Source organism: Alnus glutinosa, chromosome 6 (assembly GCF_958979055.1).
Source record: "Alnus glutinosa chromosome 6, dhAlnGlut1.1, whole genome shotgun sequence".
Lineage (NCBI taxonomy): Eukaryota > Viridiplantae > Streptophyta > Magnoliopsida > Fagales > Betulaceae > Alnus > Alnus glutinosa.
In genome coordinates, this window is record NC_084891.1 from 3989646 (window position 1) to 4013686 (window position 24041).

At 37.5% G+C, this 24041-nt stretch overlaps 3 protein-coding genes across 3 annotated transcripts; all 3 read right to left on the bottom strand.

Annotated features, from left to right (window-relative positions):
• Window positions 1-5249: 5249 nt before the first annotated feature.
• Window positions 5250-6208, bottom strand: LOC133871910 (ATP synthase subunit b', chloroplastic). The gene has a single exon (XM_062309372.1). It carries the CDS (start codon window positions 6067-6069, stop codon window positions 5410-5412), a length of 660 nt encoding a protein of 219 aa, XP_062165356.1. The 5' UTR covers window positions 6070-6208; the 3' UTR covers window positions 5250-5409.
• Window positions 6209-6810: 602 nt separating this feature from the next.
• Window positions 6811-12849, bottom strand: LOC133871139 (uncharacterized). Its single transcript, XM_062308515.1, has 5 exons — window positions 12355-12849; window positions 11932-12031; window positions 11459-11558; window positions 8568-8656; window positions 6811-7401 (listed from the first exon to the last, which is right to left on the bottom strand). The coding sequence occupies exons 1-5, from the start codon at window positions 12551-12553 to the stop codon at window positions 7080-7082; spliced, it is 810 nt and encodes a 269-aa protein (XP_062164499.1). The 5' UTR covers window positions 12554-12849; the 3' UTR covers window positions 6811-7079.
• A 2337-nt stretch (window positions 12850-15186) lies between these two features.
• Window positions 15187-21437, bottom strand: LOC133871854 (UDP-N-acetylglucosamine transporter UGNT1). Its single transcript, XM_062309293.1, has 10 exons — window positions 21165-21437; window positions 19268-19344; window positions 18421-18582; window positions 18183-18316; window positions 17041-17171; window positions 16889-16933; window positions 16671-16768; window positions 16017-16124; window positions 15720-15776; window positions 15187-15586 (listed from the first exon to the last, which is right to left on the bottom strand). Exons 1-10 carry the CDS (start codon window positions 21331-21333, stop codon window positions 15512-15514), a joined length of 1056 nt encoding a protein of 351 aa, XP_062165277.1. The 5' UTR covers window positions 21334-21437; the 3' UTR covers window positions 15187-15511.
• Window positions 21438-24041: the final 2604 nt, after the last annotated feature.

The following is a 24041-nucleotide window of genomic DNA, read 5'->3' on the forward strand; positions in this document are numbered from 1 at the left end:
ACAAGAATTGAAAAATAAAAAAATAAATAAAAATGATTTTTTTTTTTTTTTTTAAATTTTTAAATTGGGTCGGAATAAATTCTTTTGAATGCATTGCATTAAAATGATAGTTATCATTAGAACATGTAAAAATTGCACGTGAAAATGACGTACTCTAAAAACAGATGACAATACGTTTGAGAAACCGAATTAAAAGAAATTTTGGAAAAAAACTTTATCGAAAAAATCGTTCAAAAATGAAACAAGAATTGAAAAAAAATAAAAAATAAAATAAAAAATAAAAATCTCAAGTTGTTGAGAGTGATGCATGGCGGATATATTGCAATTACGGGTCAACATGTTTGTTTGCATCTTCAATCTTCTGTAATTTGTAACGTGTTTGCCAAAGTAGCAACTTGGGTGACCATTCATTTTCTGACGGTGAATGACAATCAAATTTCTTTTTGTCATTTGGAATATTCGAATTATGATGGATAGGGTGTTTGTCTAAATTACTAAAATTAGGTTTTGAAAAAATTCTTTTAATCTATCCATTAAACTTATAGCTAGTAACTTTTGATACGATTCGTGAGCTCGACACGAACCCAATACGAAATTAAAAAGGTTAGAGTTGACCTATACAATCTTATACATATGTTTCAATACGATCCGAACTTGACACGCTACATAATAACAGGTAGTTTTTGATATGCCTCGGGAACACGACACGAACCCATTACAAAATTAGAGTCGTTGAGGGATTTGACCAGTTTAATTAAATGGACCGGATTATAGTTAACTTATATAGTTCTATACCCATCATCGACACCTACAGGCCAAGGAACAGTCTCATGTAGACAGTTTACTCGGATCCGACACGTGAACACGAATTGTCATCCCTGAAATTTAAACCGACATATCTTCTTAAAGTATATAATTTTGAATAAGATTCACATATTCTAAAATCAAATTTCAATTTAATATAGCCAACTTGAAGTTCCTCTCTTTGTCAAATAGGGTGTATTAGCATATTGCACCTACATTTGGGTGAAAGTAGACAGAATTTCCTTCCAATGTTCATGAATTGTTACTGAATACGGACAACATGTCCACTTCCCGTACGTCTAAAGGCAATTGGTTGATCCGGACAGCAGACAGTATTACTGTATTAGAAAGACCCAGTTCCTTGCTCAAATTGATGACTCCAAATGACCCATCAATAGTTTTCAATAGTTTACAGCTTTAGCTTGCTATAGTTATACTTTTGAATAACATTAGTCATTATGTTTGTAACAGATTTATTTCAGCTTTAGCATTATGGCTTTAGCTTTTGTATGTTCTCTATATTACTTACCCATTTTTGCCATTGTATACTAGGTGACTTGCAGTAGAGTTTAAAAAAAAATAAAAAAGGAAGAAGAAGAAGAAGATGACGGAGAAAGTAATGAAGAAGAACAGATTTTAAGACAGATTTTCTGGGAGGTTCGGAATAGAATTTCAGGGAAAGGAAAATTCATAAAGAGCAAGAAGAATGTGGAGATTTGTCAGATGTGGAATATAGATGGGAGCTTACTAGTGTGACACTTGTTTACGTTTTAAGGCCAGCTGTTAACAGAGTTTTGTTCTCTGTTTGTTGCTTGTTTGGTTGGTCGGTTTAGACCTTTTGTTTGTACTCTGTTTTTTTGGTTTATAAAATTCACTTATTCATCAAAAAAAAGAAAGTAATGAAGAAGAAGAAAGAGTAAAAAAAGAAAATAGATGTTGTGTACTGGGTGACTTGCATGAGAGTTTAATAAAAAAAACAATATAAAAAAAATAAGAGTTAAAAAAGAAGAATAAGTTGTAAAACAATAAACTACAATAAATAAACAAATTGCTTTGTAAAGTACTGTATGATGCAGTATTGCATAACACACTTCACAATGCATTACAGCTCACTTCACAACGCACGCCAACCAATGACTTAAAATTTGTGCACAATTAGTAAACAAGTAAGACAGAGAGAGAGAATAGACAGTCATAACAACAACAACAAGAGAGACTTGTTAGGTTTCAGGTTAGGTTTTTGACTTCGTTAGCTAGCCCTTGTGAATATGCTGACACACGCATACAGTATGCGGCATACTAATTAACCGATAAGACATTTGCTTTCTTGGTTTTTAATGTTTGTTTCTCAGGTTTTAACATTGACACGCAGTTTGCTTTACTGTATGATGGACAACACACGTGACACTGATGGGGCTAATCTTCGTTACTTTCTCTGTCGTCGTCGTCTTCTTCTTCTTTTTTTACTCCATTTTTTTTCTTTTCTTTTTATCGAACTCTTCTGCAACTCTTTCTCTTTAAAAAATGTCCATAAACCGCCTCACTTCAGAGCTTCCAAAAACATTCTGGTCGACTCAACTACAACAAATGTAAAATATGGCCAAATACGAGCCAACTCAACTACAAAAATGTCGGTTCGGTTCAGTGCGAAACTCGACTCCCATAAAACTGTTTCGCCTACCGACCGAACCAACGTCGGTAGGTGAAATTTGTACCGCCTACCGGCCGCTGGATGTCGGTGGCGGTTCGACGTCGAAGCGGTGACGCTCGATAGGTGGCCGGTGGGCGACTGATCTGCACAGTGCTACCAATCGGGTCGGGTGCTTCACGGCAACACAAAGCTCGATCTCCAAAAAGAGCAAATCGCCAAATCCTCCCTTATGGGCCTAAGCTAGCTCTACATCTCATAGGGGGTGGGTATCGGTAGATGTCGATAAAGGCATTTTCGAATTTTGGAACAGCAATAGTTGATTAAATCAATTAATTTATCGATTATTTTTTTTTTAAATTTTTTTTTTTTTTTTCCGATAAGCATAATGTTCAAAATTTTTGGTTAAAACAATTAATTCAGTAAGTCAGTACATAGTATGTCGGTTAACCGATTATTAATGGGCTTTTTAAATTGGGCCAAGCCTATTTTTATGGGCCAAAACGAGTTGTTTTTTAGTCAAACCAAAATGGTTTTTTGGGCTAAAAATGTTTTAATTTGATATGTTTATTGTGCTTCATTTGAGTTATTTTGTAATTTATGCGAAAAAATAATTTTGAAATTTTTGGTTAAAACGGTTAATTCGGTAAGTCGAACATAGTATGTCGGTTAAGTCAGTTAACCGATTATTAGTGGGCTTTTTAAATTGGGCCAAGCCTATTTTGATGGGCCAAAATGAGTTGTTTTTTAGCCAAACCAAAATGGTTTTTTGGGCTAAAAATGTTTTAATTTGATATGTTTAATGTACTTCATTTGACTTATTTTATAATTTGTGCTAAGAAATCATTTTGAAATTTCCGGTTAAAACGGTTGATTCGGTACATAGTCCGGTTAACCGGCAAATTATTATTTTTTTTAATTTTAAATACCGACTACCGACTCGACCCGACTTTGGTGTACTTATTTTATTCTAAATTTCAATTATTTTGAAAGGTAATAGACGGTCAAAGGTGGTTTGATATGCGACAATCAGATATTTTACCCACCTCCTAAACCTACCATGGACACTCAAATCGACCACGCCCTTTTTTTTTTTACTTACAGAATGGACGTCGACCTGTCGATAGGTAGGAACCGCTAGATTAGCAGATTGCCCATTCTACAATTTCTTATTTGTTCATCAGTCATCACCGTCAGTAACAAGCCTATTCAGCCATTCCCCTTTTTATCATAAAATCAAAACTTTCTTAATCACCCACTTGATTTCTAAGTGGAGTTATGATACTGTAATTGCTCTACTAGTACTAGCTGTTGTGGATACTCCAACCATTAACAGCTATAATTAAGTTATATTCCCTCGTATAGATTGATAAATCTCAAAATGTGAAAGAAGAGAGAGGCTCATTCTTCTCTCTAAACCCCCTTTCTCTGAAAACTTCTTCCGCCCAATTACCATATGTGCTTCTCTCCTCCTCCTTCCTTTTCTTCTTCTCTCATCCCCTTTTCTTCCTTTGCTAATGCCTCCTTGGAGGCCCTTATCCTACTGGAGTTCTCTCTAGCCCTATCTGTGTCTTCTTTGGAGGCACTTTATCAACTTTTCTACATATCAACGTTGTCCTCATGGGTCTCCGCCTTCCTTCACCGTGTTTGGTTCAGATCTTGGATCGACGGTTTCAAATATAGATCTATGTTCCTACACAACATCAAGCGTGACACGCACCTCTCCATCGGGATTCCCGTTGTCTACCGCATCCATCGCCATCAGCCACGACTCCTCCGAACACCCACACACCGGAGTGTGGCTTGCACGCGCCAGCATGTGTTTCTCATCCGACGGCACAGGGTGGCCACGGTCCTCCTCCCCCACCTTTGTTGTCGGTGGTTTGCGGTAGCCCGCGGCTTCCTTTGTTGGAGAGAGGTTTTCTAGCGCCGGCGCGTGGTCTACACGAGACCACACGCCGGTGCTGGGAGTCGACATGCGTCGGCGCCGCCGACTCCCAGCCCCTGTTCTGCTTCCTTGCTGTTGTTGCATTGTTTAACCTTTTCTGTATTTTTGGGCGTTTTGCTTTTTGTTAATCTTCCATGTTCCTCTTCTCCATGTTTTTCTTTGTAATTGTGTTTGGGTCATTTGGATTCTTTATGCACTATTAACCACCTTTACTGGTGGCCCAGATTTTTGACATACGTGCCAAAAATCATTATGCCCGCTTTATTACGCATTGCCTCTATGCATTTACTTTCTTAGATATTTCTTGTTGGGTTGCCTAACCCTAGTCTGTTGTAATTTTCTTTTCTGTTATCGGTAGTTCTTTTTCATGCATCTAAAAAAAAAAAAACCAGGTATAATTGGTGCTGGAAAGTAATTTTAGAGATGACAGGCAAATTCGACGCAAAACTAACAAATTAGAATTAAAAAGTTTTTCTATTTAATTAAATGAGTGTGGTTAAAATTTACTTCTATAGCCTTCCAACCATGACTAGACTATTAGACACATCAACTCGAATTGCCACCTTTAACTATAAGAGCCATCATTAAACTAAGGGTTCATTTAATATTGCGATTCCGTAAATAAAAAAAGTGCAATTTTAAACCAAATTACAAAAAATAAATTATTTGGAATTACATTTTTAAAAAATTGCGATTTAAATCTACGTTTTCAAATTTATGCCAACGAGGTATTTTTTTGAAATTGCACAATTTTAAAAACTAAATTACGATTTTACCAAATATTTAAATACATTTTTTAAAAATGATTAGGTTTTAAAATTTAATAACCAAACCAACTGAGCAGTCTCATGTGAAAAACCAAGTTTTTATACAAAAAGTAACGACATTTTGATTACAAATGTGAGTAGAATCCAAAAGAAGTAATGGGCATAGATAGAAAAGAAGCAACCCTAGCTCCATTTGTTCCTGGGTTCCAAGACCCAAAAGAAATGGTGTAAAAAGAGGAAACTTAGGAAATAGGAAGGACCTTCTTGACAATATCCTGACTGAGAGCAGCAATCTGGGAATCAAGGGCCTTAATGGTCTCCTCCTTCTGTAGCTCCAAATTGGCCAAGGCCTCCTGCAACTCGGCCTCCACCTTCTTCCTGCCCTCAGCCAGCTTCTGCTCCACCTCCACCTGCGTCTCCTTCTTCATCTTGTTGAGCGCCCCGGATATCTCGGCCCTGGCAGCCTTGAGGATCGCCTTGGCCTGCTCCTCCAGCTGCTTCACCTCACCGGAGGTGTCCTTGACGCTGCTCAGCTTCTCCCTAATGTCGGCGTCTCGTTGGTCCATGTAATTGCCGAGAGGGGTGAAGTAGAGCTTGTCGAGAGCGAACTGGAGGAACAGGAACTCGGCCACGATGATGGGGAGGGTGAGGTTGAATTCGAAGAGGGCGGCTTTTTCTATCTCTGCGGCGAAGGAGGGAGGGACGACGGCGACAGCGGTGGCGGCCGCGAGGGACAGGGATTTGATGAGAGTGGAGGACGAGAGGGTGGGGAGTTGGGGGGCCTTGATTGTGATTTTGGGGAGCGCTGGGAGTTGGGAAATGGGGGGTTTGGGTTTTGTGGTGGAGAGGGAAGGAGAGGGTGGGACTAGGGTTTTGGAGGAAGCCATGATCATGTTGGCCATTGCTGCTGCTGTTGCTGCTGACCGGAGTTTGTTCTTTTGGGAGGGGTGTGAGAGGTTGTGTGTGTCAGTGTGTGTGGATGGAAGGGGGAAGGGACGATTTTTGGGCGAGGGCTATCTCATTCTTTGCCACACAAATTGATGAGATTGTGGGCTTTGTGGTGGCGGTGGAGGGGAAGGTTAAAAATTACTTTAATTTTATTTTGATTTTCCATCACAATAATATATATATATATATATATTCTAAAAAGTAGTAAACGAGCCCATTATATCACGTGAAACATTTTTTAAAATATTCACATAGGTCTTAAATCCAATTTACTTAATTTTTTACTATTTTAACTTTTGGTATGGCATTTTCAAAATGTGTCATCTAAAAAAATAGACTTCAAAATGCAATTGATAAAAATTGTAAGATTGTTGTTTATGGGATTTAAGCCTTAAAAATTGTACATTTTTAAAGAGGTATTTCCTTACTCGCTTTGTGAAAATGTGAATGATATGTTTTCAAACCACTATTTTTTTCTAACACACTTTTAAACAAGATATTTTCGATAATTTTATTTAAAAATAAGTGTTAACTACAAAATTGCGGAGCCAAACACACTCCGAAGCAATAGAAAGTCATTGGCTAGTTTAGCTTGAAACGATTTTGAAACCAAGTCATTGAGAGAGCAGCTAGGTATATACGATTTTGAAAATAAAAGGTAGACATTATTACATTAATACAGAGAGAAAACTCAATTTGAAACCAAAGTCAAACTCTAGGATTTATTATGCAATTATTCCTATTATGTTTAACATGTTGAGTCCTTTTGGACAAAAGAATAAAATTTAGTACTAATTGTGTCATCAAGCATTGGATGACCATCCCCCATGGAGACGATTAAACCAGTGTTTATTAACTTCGGGTTTCAAAAATTTTACAAGAACACAATTCTCAGTGCGTTGCGAACGGTAGAATGTTATGGACTTGAAGAAAAGAACCACCATAACCAATTCCAGCAGTGGCATCAATCCTCTCTCCATGTATCCCTCAGAGAAAAGTGTTTCTTCCTGCAAAGCCATATAATCTTTCTAAAACCACCCACTAAACTAGCTCCAACTCCCGGAGGACAAGCCAAGCCTACAATTCTCCTCCTCTTAGCAGCTGGTAGCCTGGTGTATAAGAACCACCCTCCAAATAGGTGAGCCATCCTGGACATGCGGTGTTGAATCAGACACTTATCCTTTTTCTTGTAACGCCGGGGCTTTCCCTTCTCGATATCATCACAATCATCGTCTTCCTCATCATTTGGTTCTCCATCTTCACGACTATTTGATCGCGATAATGACCTGCACAATTTCCAATCACGCCATCTACATTATCAACAAAAGTAAAAGAAGCACTAGATTTGCTAGTGGACATGCAAGGTACATTTGAACTCTATCTACATGGCAGAATACATCTTTAATGTCCTCCGTAGTAGCTGATAAGGATGCGTCCAACCTTCCAATTAAGACTTTATTTGACTAGCATTAATAGAATTTTTTTTTTTTGATGGATATTACGTAGGGCTTATTAGCTTAGAGAGATCGTAAATCTCTTTTGATCTTCTTATGGCTGCTGCATGGAGACCTCTGCATTCCCAGTTCTTACAACCATGTGCTCAATGGATAGCTAAAGGGGGATGGGAACTTTTCTGAGCCCAGAGCAGTATAACTTAAAAAAAAAGAAAGAGATAATAATAATAAAATCTCGGCTTTTTAGAGCAGTGCCCAGCATTATCTCTATAGATGCAAGTGCCTAAACTGCAAGGAACCTTCAATATATTTCCCACCAGGATAGAGCCAACTATCAGTTCTTTAGTAACTCCCCTAACTGATGATCAAACTTTGTTACTTTGAATGAAGCGAGCATAATCTAAGCTATTCATTTCTCTTTTAGTGAAACAACAAGTGGGCCCTTTATATTTTGCAGTAATGCACTCTGTTAAAAAAATAAAGGCAGCCACTGGTGATGCTTGTCCCTTCTGAACATACAGTATCGATCTTACGACCAGAAGGAAACATGTTTTTGCATAACAAGAACATCGATCAGGTCATGTCTTAATGGCTGTGGATGGTGAAACTCTCTTGCTGGCTGTCACAAATGATACCACCTTGTGGGTAAAATACCTGTGACATATATTGATTCTTGGTTCTTGAACTACCACAGTAGTAAACATAATAAACCATTAGACCACCTTGGGTACACCTACAAGCTCAGAAGTAATATGAATCGCATTAAGCCTATGCTTAATATATTCAAGGAAAATCATAATATCCTGTTGAACTAAATTACTCTGCAAATTATATTGTCGTATTGCTTGACTATACTGTAGTATGCAAATCCAGTAATCCTAAATTATCTGAGTTTCCCAGTAATCCTGATCTGTGTAGACAAGTGCAGTAGATACATGTTTTGTTGTAGGTATTGACAATTGTAAGAGAAAGAAAAAAGGCCACGGAGAGAGCCTTACATTTTGCGTTGCCATAAAACAAAAACCCTTTTCTTTGGTGGCATCTTTCTCAGATTGTAGCAGTTTGAGATGTGCCGAACAAAATGAAGCTGTCCATATCAGAACGAGAATAATAAACGTTACAAAAGAAGTTTTTTTCCCTGATCAAATACAACACTAAACAGAAATGGAAAGTCAACTTAAAACAACGACAACGGACAAAGGGGAGAAAATAGATAGATTTCCATAAGGGGGCTTCAGATTACTAAGAGGGACTACCCCCAACGTTTAACCAGTAACCTAACGGTTACACCAGTTGTATCAAGAACCGACCCTTCTCCAGATTGATGTTCAGGATGGCTCTGATGACTATGCTTAAGACCTTTCATATGTGGGGCCGTCATGTAACATCCAATTGAAGTAAGATCTATATGCGTTCAAATCCTATATTATAAGTGCCTTAGGGTTAAAACTGTTTTTATATTGAGTCATCAGTTTATGAGTTATGGGTACATTTTGTGTAGGCGCAGATCTGAAATTTCAATATATTTCTGCAAATTATTATAATTCATCAAGAAAATATTTCTGCTTATATATATATATATATATATATATATATATATGGACTATTCTCCTTTTCATGTTTGGTTTAGATTATTTTAGAATTTCTAACAGTATTAGGAGTCTTTTATTGGATTTTCTTAGGCCTTTTGGTTTAGTAGTCAGATTAGGAATCCAAATCCTAGTAGATTAAAAGTCAATGTTCGATATAAATATGCTTAAATGTACTCAAAGAGTTCAGACTTTGGGTAATGGAATACTGAGTGTTTTGAGTATTAAGGCACGTTAGCTTAGTGTACTACTCCCTCTCTCTCTCTCTTCTTTTTTGGCACATTGTTATTGTTCAGGTTACTGTTCACATAGCCCCAGAATAGCAACAAACATCTCTCTTTTCCTTCTTCTTTAATACCCTAAATCAAGACCCTCTCCTTGCATATACATACTTCACCAAACAACCAATCAAACCAATTTAAATTCCCAAACACAGCTGTTGTTGAGAATTTTCTAGCAACCTATTTGCTTCGAACAACAATGCTCTTGCCCTTATTCCTCATCGTTTCAAAATCCTAGTCAATCTTTAAACCCTAACCATTTCTTCTAAAATTTTGAATCCTAGATCCATAAATTATCCTAAAAGTAAGCCCACAGCAAGCACAAATAGACAAAATCCAAAATATATCCTACATCGACAAAATTGTGTCTCACTCAAATGTCCAACAATGTCCATTGCTGTAGAAGAAGAAGAAGACAATGGAAAGATCAACTTGATAACAAAGGTAACCCTGTTAATAGCAAATACAGGGTGCGGTTCTGTCAGTTGAGTTATATTCAAAGAAGAGCAGGATATGCCGGACACTTCACAAAGTCACTTGTTAATCGACTTTGTTTCTTGATGGGCAAGAGAAATAGACAGGACCTAGGACTAAGAACATCAGACGGATCCTAACCATCTACTGTAGGAATGAAATTCTCCATCTCCAAACAAAAAACAGTTACAACCCTAATTGAGAATTCATTTGCATAGTTATAGATGAACCACACTAATTTTTATAGGGCTTCTAACCTAATTGCAGCTTGGGTTCGGTATCCTCTCTTTCTGTGTGTCTGTATCTATTTAATTGTTCATGCAAGTGCTTGTGTATGTATGTGTGCATCAATAGTAATTAACTGATTTCAAAGTTTTGGTGGCATTCCACTTGTTTTTCTGTCAAGTTTCTTTGCTCTATGCTTACATTTCAATAAGAAGACAAGGAAATATCCTCAGCTACAGAATTGGGCTGATATCTATCTAGGAGCATTGTGCCTACGTTAATTGCTCCTGAATTCCAAGTAAGGTAATGAACTATCTAAAAGTAAGCATGTTAGTATACTCTTCAAGGCAAACAATCCCATTGCACAGCAATTAAGTTATCAATTATATCAATATCATCAAAAATTATGACCATAGCTCTTTTGACCGGATTTTGACCTTGTCCATAAACCTTGCAAACACTGCACCCAATTATGACTCAATGAGTGAGCAAGTGCATTGACTTGAAAAGTTTTTATATTAACAAAGTGATGCTTTGAGATAAATACATGTGTGCGTGTGTGTGTACGCATAATACTATTCTATCCATAAATCTATACTTCCCTAGGTTTCACAGATTATTTGGCATCACATTCTAAATAATTTGGACTTATTTAGCCTTAGTAACTTTCATCTATGAACAATGGCAATCAATGATATCCTTATGCGCAGCATAAGATAGACATCTAATAAGAGCTGAAGTGCATCAATGACTTGACTTCTCATATTAGAAAAGTTGATTATGTGAAAAGAATTCTGTCCTGCTGATTTTTTATTTTTTTTTTATTTTTTTAATTTCCTTGAGCATAGTGTATGCTTGCAGAATTAGTTTGAGCAATTAAAACATGTCCAGGCCTCTCTTTATCAATTTATTTGCAAGTATTTCACCTTTCCCTTGCTCTATTCAGTCACTACCGTAAAGATGTTAGGAACACAAATATAGTGAAAGTTTATGTTGTTAGCCTAATTTAACTAACTGAATCCTTTGAAAACCATAGCACCACAAACCAGAAAGAAAAAAAAAACAGACAGACAGAAGTTTGTTTTCCTTCATTTTTCTTCACAACCAAATGAAGGTAAAGGAAAACCTAGGAGAATCACTTTCCTAGTTTTACGACATCAACCAATGGATGACACCCCAAAGAGCAAAAAGTAAATTTCAACTGTTTACTCAATTGATTCTCATATATCATCTAATACCAATTTTACACTGCATCAACATACAAATGCCCAATTCTACATTAGGTATCTTCTAACAACTCAAAGGAAATCCGCCACTAACCTGATCACCATCCTTGATGCCGTAATTTCTGATAGAGTCTGTTTCTGTGACCAGCTTCTGGCCATCATAGCACAAGCAGAAACGCCCCCAGAGATGCGACCTCCATGAATCGGATTCAAACAAGTAATTCAACATTAATATTACGTAAAAATTATCCTCATGTGCTCTATTTGGTGACTTATACATGATTTGACTCCTGGTGAACTGAGTCAAACTGAACATCATCCATGTCTTCTCATAGCATTCAAAACTAACTATTCCTTCATTCCTAGAGTTCTCAATAACCAGTGTGGCATTTTATTTCGAATTTAAATTAAGAAACTGTCTAACTTTTCAAGGGAAATGATCCACTTCGAAGACAGTCCCAGCAGCACAGATAAACAAAATTTGAACTTCGCAACCAAATGCTAGACTAAAATGGAAAATCTATCACTGTATTTGCAAAACGTATAAAAGATAATAAACGAACATACCATGAAATTTTGTTTGGTCCCTTCTGAGGCATGTGACTAAAGACCGCTTCCACCGCCTGCTTTAGTTCAGCAACAGTGGCTGTCTTTGTTACTTCAATATCTGTAACCAAACATCTCAAAATTGATTCAAATCCTCCCAGAGAGAGTCAGGTAGAGAGAGTTGAATTGGAGGGAAAATTTGGAAAATTTGAAGTGAAGCAAAATTTTGGGAACTTAAACTTTAAGTCCAGCATAAATCATAATCCTAACCCCGTCTGATGCTGAGAAAAATTGTAGGAAAAGAAAAGAAACTCAAATCCTGAAACCAACTTTAGAAACCAAAACAGCAGAAAGCACATCAATTTTCTCGGCAAGCAAAACATTTTCTCAGCAAACAAACAAAAACAATTAGAGAAACAAACCAGAGAGAGAGAGAGAGATTACCGAAAGAAGAGCCGTCCAATTTGAGCACAGAGAGGTTGAGGGGCTCGGTGGGAAGCTTCCTATAGAAGAGACTCTTCCGGGAAAGCCCATCGACGATCAACAACGGAGACATGCACAAGGCGAGGGACCGCCGGTGCCTGCCCACCGAAACCCTAGGGGAAATATCGTCCTCCCGAACTCTCAACACACTATCGGCCATCGCTCCTTGTCCTGAGAAACCCGCTCTCAACCCAATGCTCTTATAGCTAGAATAAGAGACAGAGAGTGATTCTCAGGAGAGAACAACACGCATTGTGTTGTAAAGGCGGCTAGGTTTTGAGCTTCGCTTTTGGAGAGCTTGTGTCGGAGAGATTCTTCAGAGAGAGAATCGCTTCTTTTTTTCATTTTTGTTTCTTCTTCTTCTTCTTTTGGTAGTTGAAAAGGGGTTTCGGCGGGGATGACAGTTGGGGTTGGGGGCTTTTGGAGGGTAACCGTTTCACGCGCCAACTGTGCAACAAGATCCGTTCGGTACCATAGAAAACGCATGGACTCTGTGAATTGTGAAGAGTTTTTTATTTTTTTTATTTTTTTTATTTACATTTTATCCCTCCAAATTTAAAAGTGACATTCGACCCCTACAATTTACTAAACCATGATAAGTTAACACATCCATTAAGTTTTTCTATCTTTTGGATGGAAGGTGACTTTCTAGCTCCTAAACTCCCAAAATGCCTCGAGGATAAAGTATTGAAAAGATAAAAACTTAAAAAGTTTAAATACAAAATAAAACAAAAAAAAAAAAAAGAGGAAAAAAAAAATACTACATTTAACCTCCACTTCCCCCAACTTTTCGATGTGTCTTCCGATGCTTAAAAAGTGATAATCGACCGTTCCCAAATTTTACAAGTTGGTAAGTTTGCCGATCTTTTAACTTTTTGGGTCTTTTCTAATTAAAAGTCAATCACATGCGTCGTGTGTGTATATATATCATCTTGACTCCTCAAAATGTCCCTTGGTAGTGGTTTGGCCAAAGGGGTGACTTGGCTACCCTTTTGGTTTTTTTAAAATAGTTTTAGTCTGTAGATTTTTTTTTTTTTTTTTTTTTTCAAATTTATAAGAATATTTTTGTCATATTAAAAAATATTTATGATCATTTTTATCTTTTTATTGGATTGGGGGTATTGACAACTATTTGGTAGTTTGAGAGAATTTAAAGTTTGCCGATCTGTTAACTTTTTTGGTCTTTTCTAATTGAAAGTCAATCACATGCGTCTTATATATATATATATATATATCATCTTGACTCCTCAAAATGCCCCTAGGTAGTGGTTTGGCCAAAGGGGTGACTTGGCTATCTTTGGTTTTTTTTTTTTTTAAATAGTTTTTAGTTTGTATATCTTTTTTTAAAAAAAAATTATAAGAATATTTTTGTCTTAGTAAAAAAAATTGTATGGTCATTTCTATCTTTTTATTGGATTGGGGGTATTGATAACTATTTGATAGTTTGAGGTTTGCGGGGAATATTGTTAATTAAGCAGTATTTTGAGAGGGATATGTAGACTTTTCTCAAAAAAATTATGAAGCTTCAATAATAAAAGAAACCGAAAGAAAAAGAAAATCAAAAAATATATTTAACCCCCAAAGTTACACTACTTTTTCGATCTTGTCTTCGATGTTAAAAAATTGGCAATGTAACCCCCTGATTGTTTTTCTATTTCTTTTTTCCTTTTTTTTTTTTTTGGAAAAAAAAAAATTTGTTCTTTTATTTATTTATTTTTCTAGTTTTTGTGTTCCACACTAATGTGTCATTTATCTTATTGGAGGGCACAAAAAACTCAATTTGCGCCAAATTCCTATAGAAGTTTTCTTTCTACATACTTTGATCAGTTACACGAACGGGTATTTATGCAAGAAAACAAAAGAAAAAAGTCCATAATTACATCATGCCTATTAACTGTGATGATTCTAAGTGTGGACATGTCAAAAAAAAAAAAACTGCATACGGATGAAATTATCTTTTCTTAGTCGGTAGGTGTTCGAAAATTTGCCTGGTTGGAGTTCCCTTCCTCAGTTGAATTTTGGTAGCCTAATAAACGGTAGGTGATTTTTTTTTATTTTTTTTTTATTTTTTTTAAGAATATAATGCCCTTGCTTGCTTTCCTTCTTGTTTCAGATTCTTTTCCTTGACACTCTCCCTCAAATTAAAGTAGATATTCATAACACCTAACTTGCCAAAAAGACGATGAAATTGTGTCGAATCCAGTGTTTTAGTAAATAGATCAGTTAGTAGTTGACCGGTAGGCATGTGAAAAGTCTAAATTATGTTGTTCCGTAACTTTTTTCGAATTGTTCTTTCATGAAAGACAAGATTCAAAGCGACGTGAAAAGTAGTTTTGGCCCCGTTTAATAACCCCCCTCTCTTTTCCCCCCCTTATTTTCACCTCTTCCGAAAAACATTAATTTCAATACATTCTTTTAACCTTTTTTACTTTTTACATCATATCAACAATTTTTTATTATTACTTAAATAAAAAAAACCCACTACAATATAATTTTTTTTTTTTTTTTCATTTTTCCATATAAATTCTTTATACTTTATATCACATCAATTACTTTCTATTTTCACTATAAAAAAAAAAAATTTCCTCCATAAGGAGAGGGGGGGGGGGGGGGGGGGGGTTATTAAACGGGGTGAATTAATATACGCAAATCTAATGGCGTATATTTATTTTGTCATATAATGAATATGTTGTCACTGCATTCAAAATTTTTAAATGGCGTGATATCATATACATTATTAAATGCAACAGATAAAACCAGGACAGTAAAATGGATAGGATCCTATTCCTGGCATTAGAGGAGGCTATAAGAACAATAGTGCGTGCTTTAATCAGAGATTCAGATAAATGGTCATCATGTACAAAGGCATTAATCAGATACATCGCATCCGCATGGGATTGCCAATACACCTACCCATCTATAGATACACAAAATCAGAATAAGCGGGCCTGGATACCCTTGAAAAAGTTGGATCAGCAAAATCTCCAGTCTGGGTACCACTATACCTCACTCTAAAAGAACCATGAAACCATTAGACCAGAAATGGAGAAACACAACATAGCAACTCATTGTCTCCATTGAAAAAAAAAATTGGCCATGAAACAGCTTCACAAGTTAGTTACTTCCCCACCATCTTACAATATGCATACAGGCCGGATCCGAGAAAACCGAGAAGTTGCCCGACAACATTCAACTGCAAACAGAACACGTCGGAACAGCGGATTCTATCAGAAGAGCAAAAAGGGGAAGAAGAAAAAAGAAAGGAAATGTAGTCAATGAGCCATCTGAAAGACCACATTTTGATTAGGAGAATAACTGGCACTCACAAAATCAAATGGAAGCCCGCCAAAAAGTATCCACCCAAATCCAATTGTAAAAAGATCCTAAAACAACGAGATAAACAGCAAATTTCAGAACATGAATAGAGATAATGTGCCCTAAGAATGACACGTAATGTTTATGAACAGGTTGGACCCTCCCTAGATGGCCTTGCACAATTCAAACAGTCCAGAAATATGGCTAATGAACCATTGTAGGTACCAGAGAGTACCATGCCATACCCCAAGATGCAAAACTGTGTGGAATGTACATGCAAGATGCAAACAAAAGCCGGTAAAACAAACCTTCAGATTACCACAAATTGTCTGTGTCAGTGGCGAATTGAGAGTTGTGTTTAGAAATATACTGTAGTTCAAGAAGAAAGCCAGTATACATGAACAAAGCAACACAGCCTGCGCAAAAAATAGGAAAACATAATGCATCAAAATTGTCAAAACCGTCCAAAAAAGTAACTACATAAATAAGAATTATAATGATTAATGGTGATGTAACCATTGGAAAAAATAATTCCCCAACAAGGTCTTAAAACACCTAGGAAATTGAGACTTTTTAAGACTCATCCACTCAAACCTTTAATTGCTAGAAACAATGAAAAGTTCCTGAGAATGTCCAAGCACACTGCATAATATCATAAGTAATGGTTTACAAGACCAACAGGCATGAACACACAAACACAGGCAGATACACAGAAACACATGGATAGAGTGAAAGAACTACGACGACCAGAACCAAAAAAGAAAAAACAGACAAAAAGTTTAACGTTTAAGAATGAAAATATGGATATTCTGGTATATAGACAGGAAAATACAGGACAAAGTTGCCCTCCTGGCTTCTTTGTCCGCAACAAAAACATTTAAGAAGATTCAAAGGTGACTTCCTAAGAATGACATGTATATATATACAATTAAGAAGAGAATTCATTGATGAACAAAAAGTACCAAAAAACCAGGTGAGAGCAGGGAAGGGAAATTAATTGTCATCTCCAAGTCACCCCGAATAAATGTCCAAACCAGCAGAACAGGTCCACATATTATTCCTGTTATAGAAAAGAAATATAATTTTGTGCCACAGATAGACTGAAATAAACCGAATTACTTGATTTTGCAGGAAAAGGATAAGATTCAAATGGCAAATCCAGGTTAGAACTATCACTTACCATTGCACCACATAAGGCCAAAGCTATTCAGACCACTGGATTTCCCTGCGGAAAAAGAAAATACCAGTGAACATTTAAGAAAGATGCCAAGCTAGTGAAGAGAACATCCCATTCAAAGACTTCCAGAAAAAAAAAAAAAGTTAGTGTACTACCAACACGGGCTATGGTTGCCAGATATATAGCTGTGGTGATGTTGGCTAAGAAAACAACAGTATAGCCATAGCCATCAAATGAGAAGTCCCGAGCTCCCGCAACAAATGCACCAAGAACGATCAATCCAACACTGATAAAACCCTTAAATTTTTTCAGTTAAATGAGGGAATTAGGAACTTAGGCATTCAAGTAATGGTTTTCTTGGTTTCTCCTTTTACTCTTTTGAACTACAATGTCAATGTACCATATGTATGATGCACAGCTCAAAATTTATCATGAAAAGTTTTGTACCAATATCATATAGTTTCATCCACATTCATAGTACGATACAGAAATTACGTGTGAGCTCTTGTCATGAACAAGTAGTTGTAAAGTATTGGTTGCAACCTTGACAGTATGACATTCTGGTATAACACAAGCATAACATAACAATATATAGCATGGCAAAAGAATACATGGCACTATGCTAATTTTTGTATTTGAAATGGAAAGAGTTCACTGAAACCAATAATATTGTTTTGCATGTGACTTCTCTCATTTATGTATGCTGCGTGAATGAGTAATGCTTGAAAGAAATCTGCAACGACGAACGAGAAAACATTATTTAGTATTTACAATTGTTATGGGGGCTTCTGTTATTATTTGCTTGCCCCCAACACTTTCTTTCTTACCTAAACTTTTCCCAATTTTATTGGATTTTATATTAACTTTTTATTTTCAATCCTACCAATACCATGAGCAAGACTCTAGTTTCTATCATCATCCGAAGACATGAAAATTGATTAATTAAGTGTGGAACCAAGCCTCTCATCTCTTGGAAAGCACATCTTGCATGCTCAAAACAACATATAGCAAATTAGCAATCATAAGCCTTTCTTCAAATTCTTATTTGTACTTTACCCGATCTTTAATTAAAATATTTTAACAGCATATACTTCCAACAGAATATTCACAAGATTACGCACTGGGCTAGCCTTGACAATCAAGTAAGTTATCCAGTTAAATATTTGTCTGAGCTACCTACATAGATACATCAACTCAGATTTTTTTTGTTGCTTTTTGTACTCAAAAGAGCAACTAAAACTCATAATCTCTTAGTTACACCAATGGTTGAAAAAAGCTGTACAAAAGAGCCATTTACCTTCCAACAATAGAAGATGTGTACTTCTGCCCTGCCAGAATATACTCCGCAACCATTGTAAATACCACAGTCGTCCGCCTGAGGGTCGTGTACATGGGAACATTTACTCCACGGACAGACTCCATGATGACTAGCTTTCAAGGATAAATAGAGGAATAGTAGGAATTAATAACCACTGACGAATACTAATTCTTGAGACACCCACAAAAGAATGTTTTCAATGTTATGAAATACATACCATGTAAAGCAAATAGGCTCCTGCAAGAGGAAGGGTGTGCCTCAATGTCTTTAGTGGTACAAGCCTTGTTGTGTTATCAGACACAGTCAAAGATTCACCTACTGTGAAAGAAATTAGCCTCAAGTGTCTCATTGCATAGAGAAAACAACATGAAGATATCATCTGCAGTGAAAACAAGATAAACATATGTATAAATTTTCACAGAGATCATGAACAAACAATTCTTCCATTGGCATTCAAACTGCAAGGCCAAACCGGTAAATATGAAAGCACAGCAGCATAAAGCATATAATTTTCACTCAGAGAGAGAGAGAGAGTAAAAAGTGCAATAATAATAAATAGAAACAGAAATGAATGGTGTTAGAAACATATGAATGCTAGAGTTATGAAGTTATCAGTAAAGCCAAGCCCTGCAACATATGTAATGTAAATCTGCAGATTAATTAGCCAGGTCAAATTAACTCCGATGTGTTACAATTACATAGAATCTTTGTACGGATTGGTTGCAATTAATTAAAAATCTCAGGGAAGATGACAGACCGTGAAACACATTTGAGGACTGCATCATACTTTTTTTAGACGAGTTTGAGCAGTGGCCTAAATGAGCCAAGATAAGCAAACTAGTGGCCTAAATGCCCACAGTCCATGATGCATAGTTTATTAAGTACGAAATCTATAAGAAATTCATTTTTTTTAGATGAATAAAATCCATAAGACATTCATTAAACATATTTCAAAGGGAAAAATGGCATGTATGACTTTGGATACTTCAGAAACACTATTCGATTTCATTGAATCATGCCATGCGATAAATGTGAAAGATTAATGACTGCAAGAAACTAAATACCTGACAGAGTGTGATGACATTTGCACATGGGAAGTTATAGGATGAAAGAGCTGCTTTGTTGAACAATATCAAGAGCACTGCAGAGCAGAAAGTGAAACAAATTATAAGCCAAGCATAACACTAGACGGTCTCAAAAAATTTCCAATCCTAGATATATGCATGATAACATAAGACTTGAAGTCCCGTCTTAGCTCTGACCAACGGGCCACCTTGCCGAGTTCCGACTAGCAAGGTTCATCTTAAAGTCCCGTCTTGACAACGGCCAATGGGCCATCTTGTCCAATTCTGATTGGCAAGGTCATCTTTAAGTCCCGTCTCGGCTTCGGCCAACGGGCCACCTTGCCCACTTCCGACTGGCAAGGTCTATCTTCAAATCCCGTCTTGGCTACGACTGACGAGTCACCTTGTCTAATTCCAACTAGCAAGGTTCTAATTGAAATCCCGCCTCGGTTACGGGCTGACAGGATTCCTTGCTCAGTTACGAACTAACAAGGCTACGACACCTTGCTCAGTCACAAGCCGACGAGGTATAACTATGCTCCAAGCATGACTCATCAAGGAACAATGATTTGACAAAATACTGAGCCATGGGCCTGGAGGATTAAGACCTACTGTATGCGTTGGACACCCCAACTTGGCACCTACGGCCAATATCTCCCCCTCAACATTGAAGGATGGAGGCATCCACGGTCGCAAATAAAGACCATATCTCCACGCTTGACCAGCTGGATTGGTCAGCCATGGGAATGGAAGGCTACTGAAATGGATATAAATAACCATTGTGAGCATATTCTCATTGGTCTTTATATGAACAATAATCAGGCAATTGCAATTGGCGACATGGCAATCTCCTCCACTAGGGAAACAAATTAATCACTCCTAGAACCATTCCAACATGGAAACTCAATTGCAAGTAAACACAAGATTCTCAATGCCCGACCAGTTGGACTGGTCAGCGTGGGAATGGGAGCTACTGAAGTAGATATAAATAACCACTGTAGTAGCCTCTACATGGAAAATCATCAGGCCATCAGATTGCACAATCACCCCTAGAACGAAACTTAATCAAATAGTTCTTAGAATCTTCTCTACATGGAAACTATACACCCTCATCAAACCCCAAACGGTCATTAATGCGACGATCAAGGAAAATCACACCTTATTGATATCAATGCTGCCATATTGGACAATGAGCCTCTCCCATAAAAAGACCTCACTACTACCCCCAAAGCCAAGTACACACATTTCTTCCTCTCCCACTCTCTCCATTAAGTTTCTCTAAGATACCTTACTGACTTAGGCATCACAGGCTCCCCGCCAGCCCCTCCGACCGGCGTCACTCCGTTAGTCTTTCTTTATGTTTGTAGGGGCTTGTCACCGGTCCGGCCATTCGAAATATTGTATCAACTGCTTGAGGCAACCCCAATCGCAAATAAAGACCAAATCCCGGAACCAACCGGACTAGTCGGCCGTGGGAATGGGGGCTACTGGAATAGATATAAATAACCACTGTGAGCCAATTCTCATAGGCCCGATAGTCTTTCCTTATTTTGCATGGCCCGTCAATGGTCTGGCCATCCGAAATGCTCTGTCGACAGGAAATAATGCAAAATTCGACCCAAGTGAAAGTGGCTTTGATTTATTTCATATATCAAATTCAGCATCCCATCATGACATGTGGAAGCACATTTCTCACAGAATTTCGCATCCAATTTTATCATAACCGGATTCATATAGTTAAAACCGTATCAAAATTCAAATATGACACAGCAATTCAGAAGAAACAAGCTAATCAATTGCAACCGTAAAAAATTTATATTTAAAAGACTTCCAAACGCACTAATTATCAAATTCAAACACAAATTGAACAAAAATTGAACGTAAACGCTCTATGTACCTGCGCAAGACATGTAAGAGATTGCAGCAAAGGCTCCTCGTTTGGTCATGACAGACCCTTTGAAAAGCTTCTCATCGCCCTTGAGGAGTTTCTCTCGCTCTTCGTCTAGTGCAGGATCCGATATCGGAAGTGTCATATTCTTCGACGAGCTCGACGCCTTCGAAGACATCTCCGATCTCTCTCCCTCGTTCTTCGCCGGCGAAATTGGACTTTATAATTCAAATATCGACTCGAGACACCACAGATCCGTTGAGTCAACGAGTGTCCATACCCCAGCTTCCTTCCGCCCCAAAACGATGATTTTGATACATACGGTGCGTTTAGAATTGGGCCGGGTCGGAGTGTGCAAATACCGAATCCATTACTTAGCCCAACCCAATTGAAGCCAGATCCAGCAAGGATGTGTTAACTAAACTGCAACTCGGTCAGTTACAACCTTAGTTCTACTATTTTGTATTATAGTTAAAATTGCCAATACCGAGAAAACTTGTTTTTTTTGAAAGAGAGCCTCTTCTGTCAGGTCATGGCATAAAAGAAGGGTTTTCTATCCACCAATAACATATTGACACGTCATCTCAGAAAAAAAAAAAAAAAAAAAAAAAAAAAAAAAAACTCAAGTGTTGTTGAAACATCGGATCTTTTGCCCCATTTCCCTCTCAAAGAAGTTGAGAAGAAAGAGACTGCCCCTGCCCAAGCAGACATTCCGCCATAGCCAGGCCGGACGCCGCCGGCACCGCCCAGGCCAGACCACGCCCGTACTGGACCACGCTGCCACTGACCGGGTCTGAACACCAGCCAAGCCAAACCCAACGGCACCGAAGTTGCTCCTCCGATGTGGATCTGGATGCTGTTGGCACCGCCTAGGCCAGAACACGCCACTAACTCCTGAGTCTGAACACGCCATCGAACGCTGCTCCTCCTACGGATCGACGTCCACCCGGTCGACGGTGAGTGGCGCCCGAACAGAAGGGTTGCCCCGAAGGCCACCCCCAAGTTCGGGCCAACCCCAGACCTCAGGGGTGGTTATGCGGCCGCCCCATGGACCGGGGGTAGCTGTGCAGCCACCCCCCAGTGGCTGGGGTTGCCGCGCAGGGCCTGGGGTGGCCGAAGGCCACCCCCAGACTCTGGGGATGGCAGCCCCATGGATCGGGGGTAGCCGCGCGGCCACCCCCAGCCAACTTTGGGTCCAAGAAGAGCCAATCCTTCTCGTTTAGGGACTACCCACCTCGTTCGGCTCCGTCGCGTCGTCGTCTTCTCTTTCAAGTTCCGTCGCAGTGGAGTTGTTGCCGATCTCGAGGTCCGGCGTGGCCGCGTGGGACAGTGGCTGGGAGGAAGATTTTTGGTTTTTGTTTTTTTTTTTTTTCTAAAGACTAAAAGAGTGAAGGAAGGAGGATGATCTAGTGTTTTGCCAACATTTACTTTTTTTGTGTTTTTTTGTTCCATGCTGATATGTCAACTTCTTATTGGTGGGCAAAAAGGTGTTGGTTTTTGCCACCACCACCACCAAATAAAAGTTATTCTCTTTTTGAAATTATGTTTGGATGATTTAAAAAATCTGATACAAAATTAAAAAAAGTTAGATAAAAACAATTATTATCCAAACATGCCCTTGTTTTCACAATCAAATTCAACGAGACAACAATAATGCATTTTCTAGGTCCTCCTAGTCTTAGGTTCCTTTTCTAAGATATTTCTCAAAATATCTCAAATTATCATAGGCTTCCACTCCAAATAAAAATCATGAAGGTTTTTATTTTTCATTTTATTTTTTTTAATACAAGTTTGATTAATTGGAAGGCTATAAAATTAAATTAGAAGTACATCAAGCTTCAACTCTCCATCACAACCACTGGATTAGAGTTTGAAACAAGATGCAAACCAAATTTTCAAGAATGTTCAGTTTATCAGTTGAGGGCTTTTAGTCGAAAACTGAATAATAGTGAGAAGTTCTAAACTTCTAATGCCATATGGCCCATATCTCCTAGATATTGGGCTTTGGCCATGTAGTGGGCCTTTTTCTAGGGTGGGCCGTTTTACTAATTGGGCTCATAAGTTTTTTATATCCATATCACGATATAATAAAGACGTAGCTCTAAAGGCTTTTATCAGTAGTTGATGTAGGCCTCTAAAACTGAAGCACTCGTGTTTTTACATCTCTCTTTGCTTTCGTTGTTAATTCTTCCCTTCTTTTAATTTATATTTTATGTAAATTTCTACACTTTCAAGAAATTTGAACTAGTTGTTATCAAAAAAAAAAAAAAAAAAGGAATTTGAACTAGTTTCCCACAACAATTTAAAGGTTGGAATAAAATGCAAAATTTAATATTGGTTGCTGCATTTTATCAATATTATAATTATTTATTAAATAATTATAGCTTTTAGCTTTTAATTGGATACAATTTAAAGATTGGAATAAAATGCAATATTCATATCCGCATAATGCGGCTATCATGTATAGGTATTCACATTTGTATTATATGATTATTATTCGCATCCACGTGGTTATTGTCGTTATTAAATGTGATTAATATCCGCTATCTGCATATGAGGTAATTGACGTTTTTGGCATTAAAATTGTAATTTCTACTTCTAGTAAATACAAAAATACATTATTTATATATAGTTGAACACCATTTTTCAGATTACACTTGCTAATTATTTTGCCAAAATTTTTTTATCTCATACATTATTTAGCTTTCCTGCATCATCTATTTGTGGTTGGTAAAGAAAAAAGATATCGGAAAATCGCTATCCTCGTACGAGGAGGTAGCACCAAAACGATGTCGTCTTAATGATTTTTGCTAATCTCATACGAAGATAGCGCGCAGATGCGAGCGATTATTATCCGTCAGTATTTTCATTTTTACATGATATATA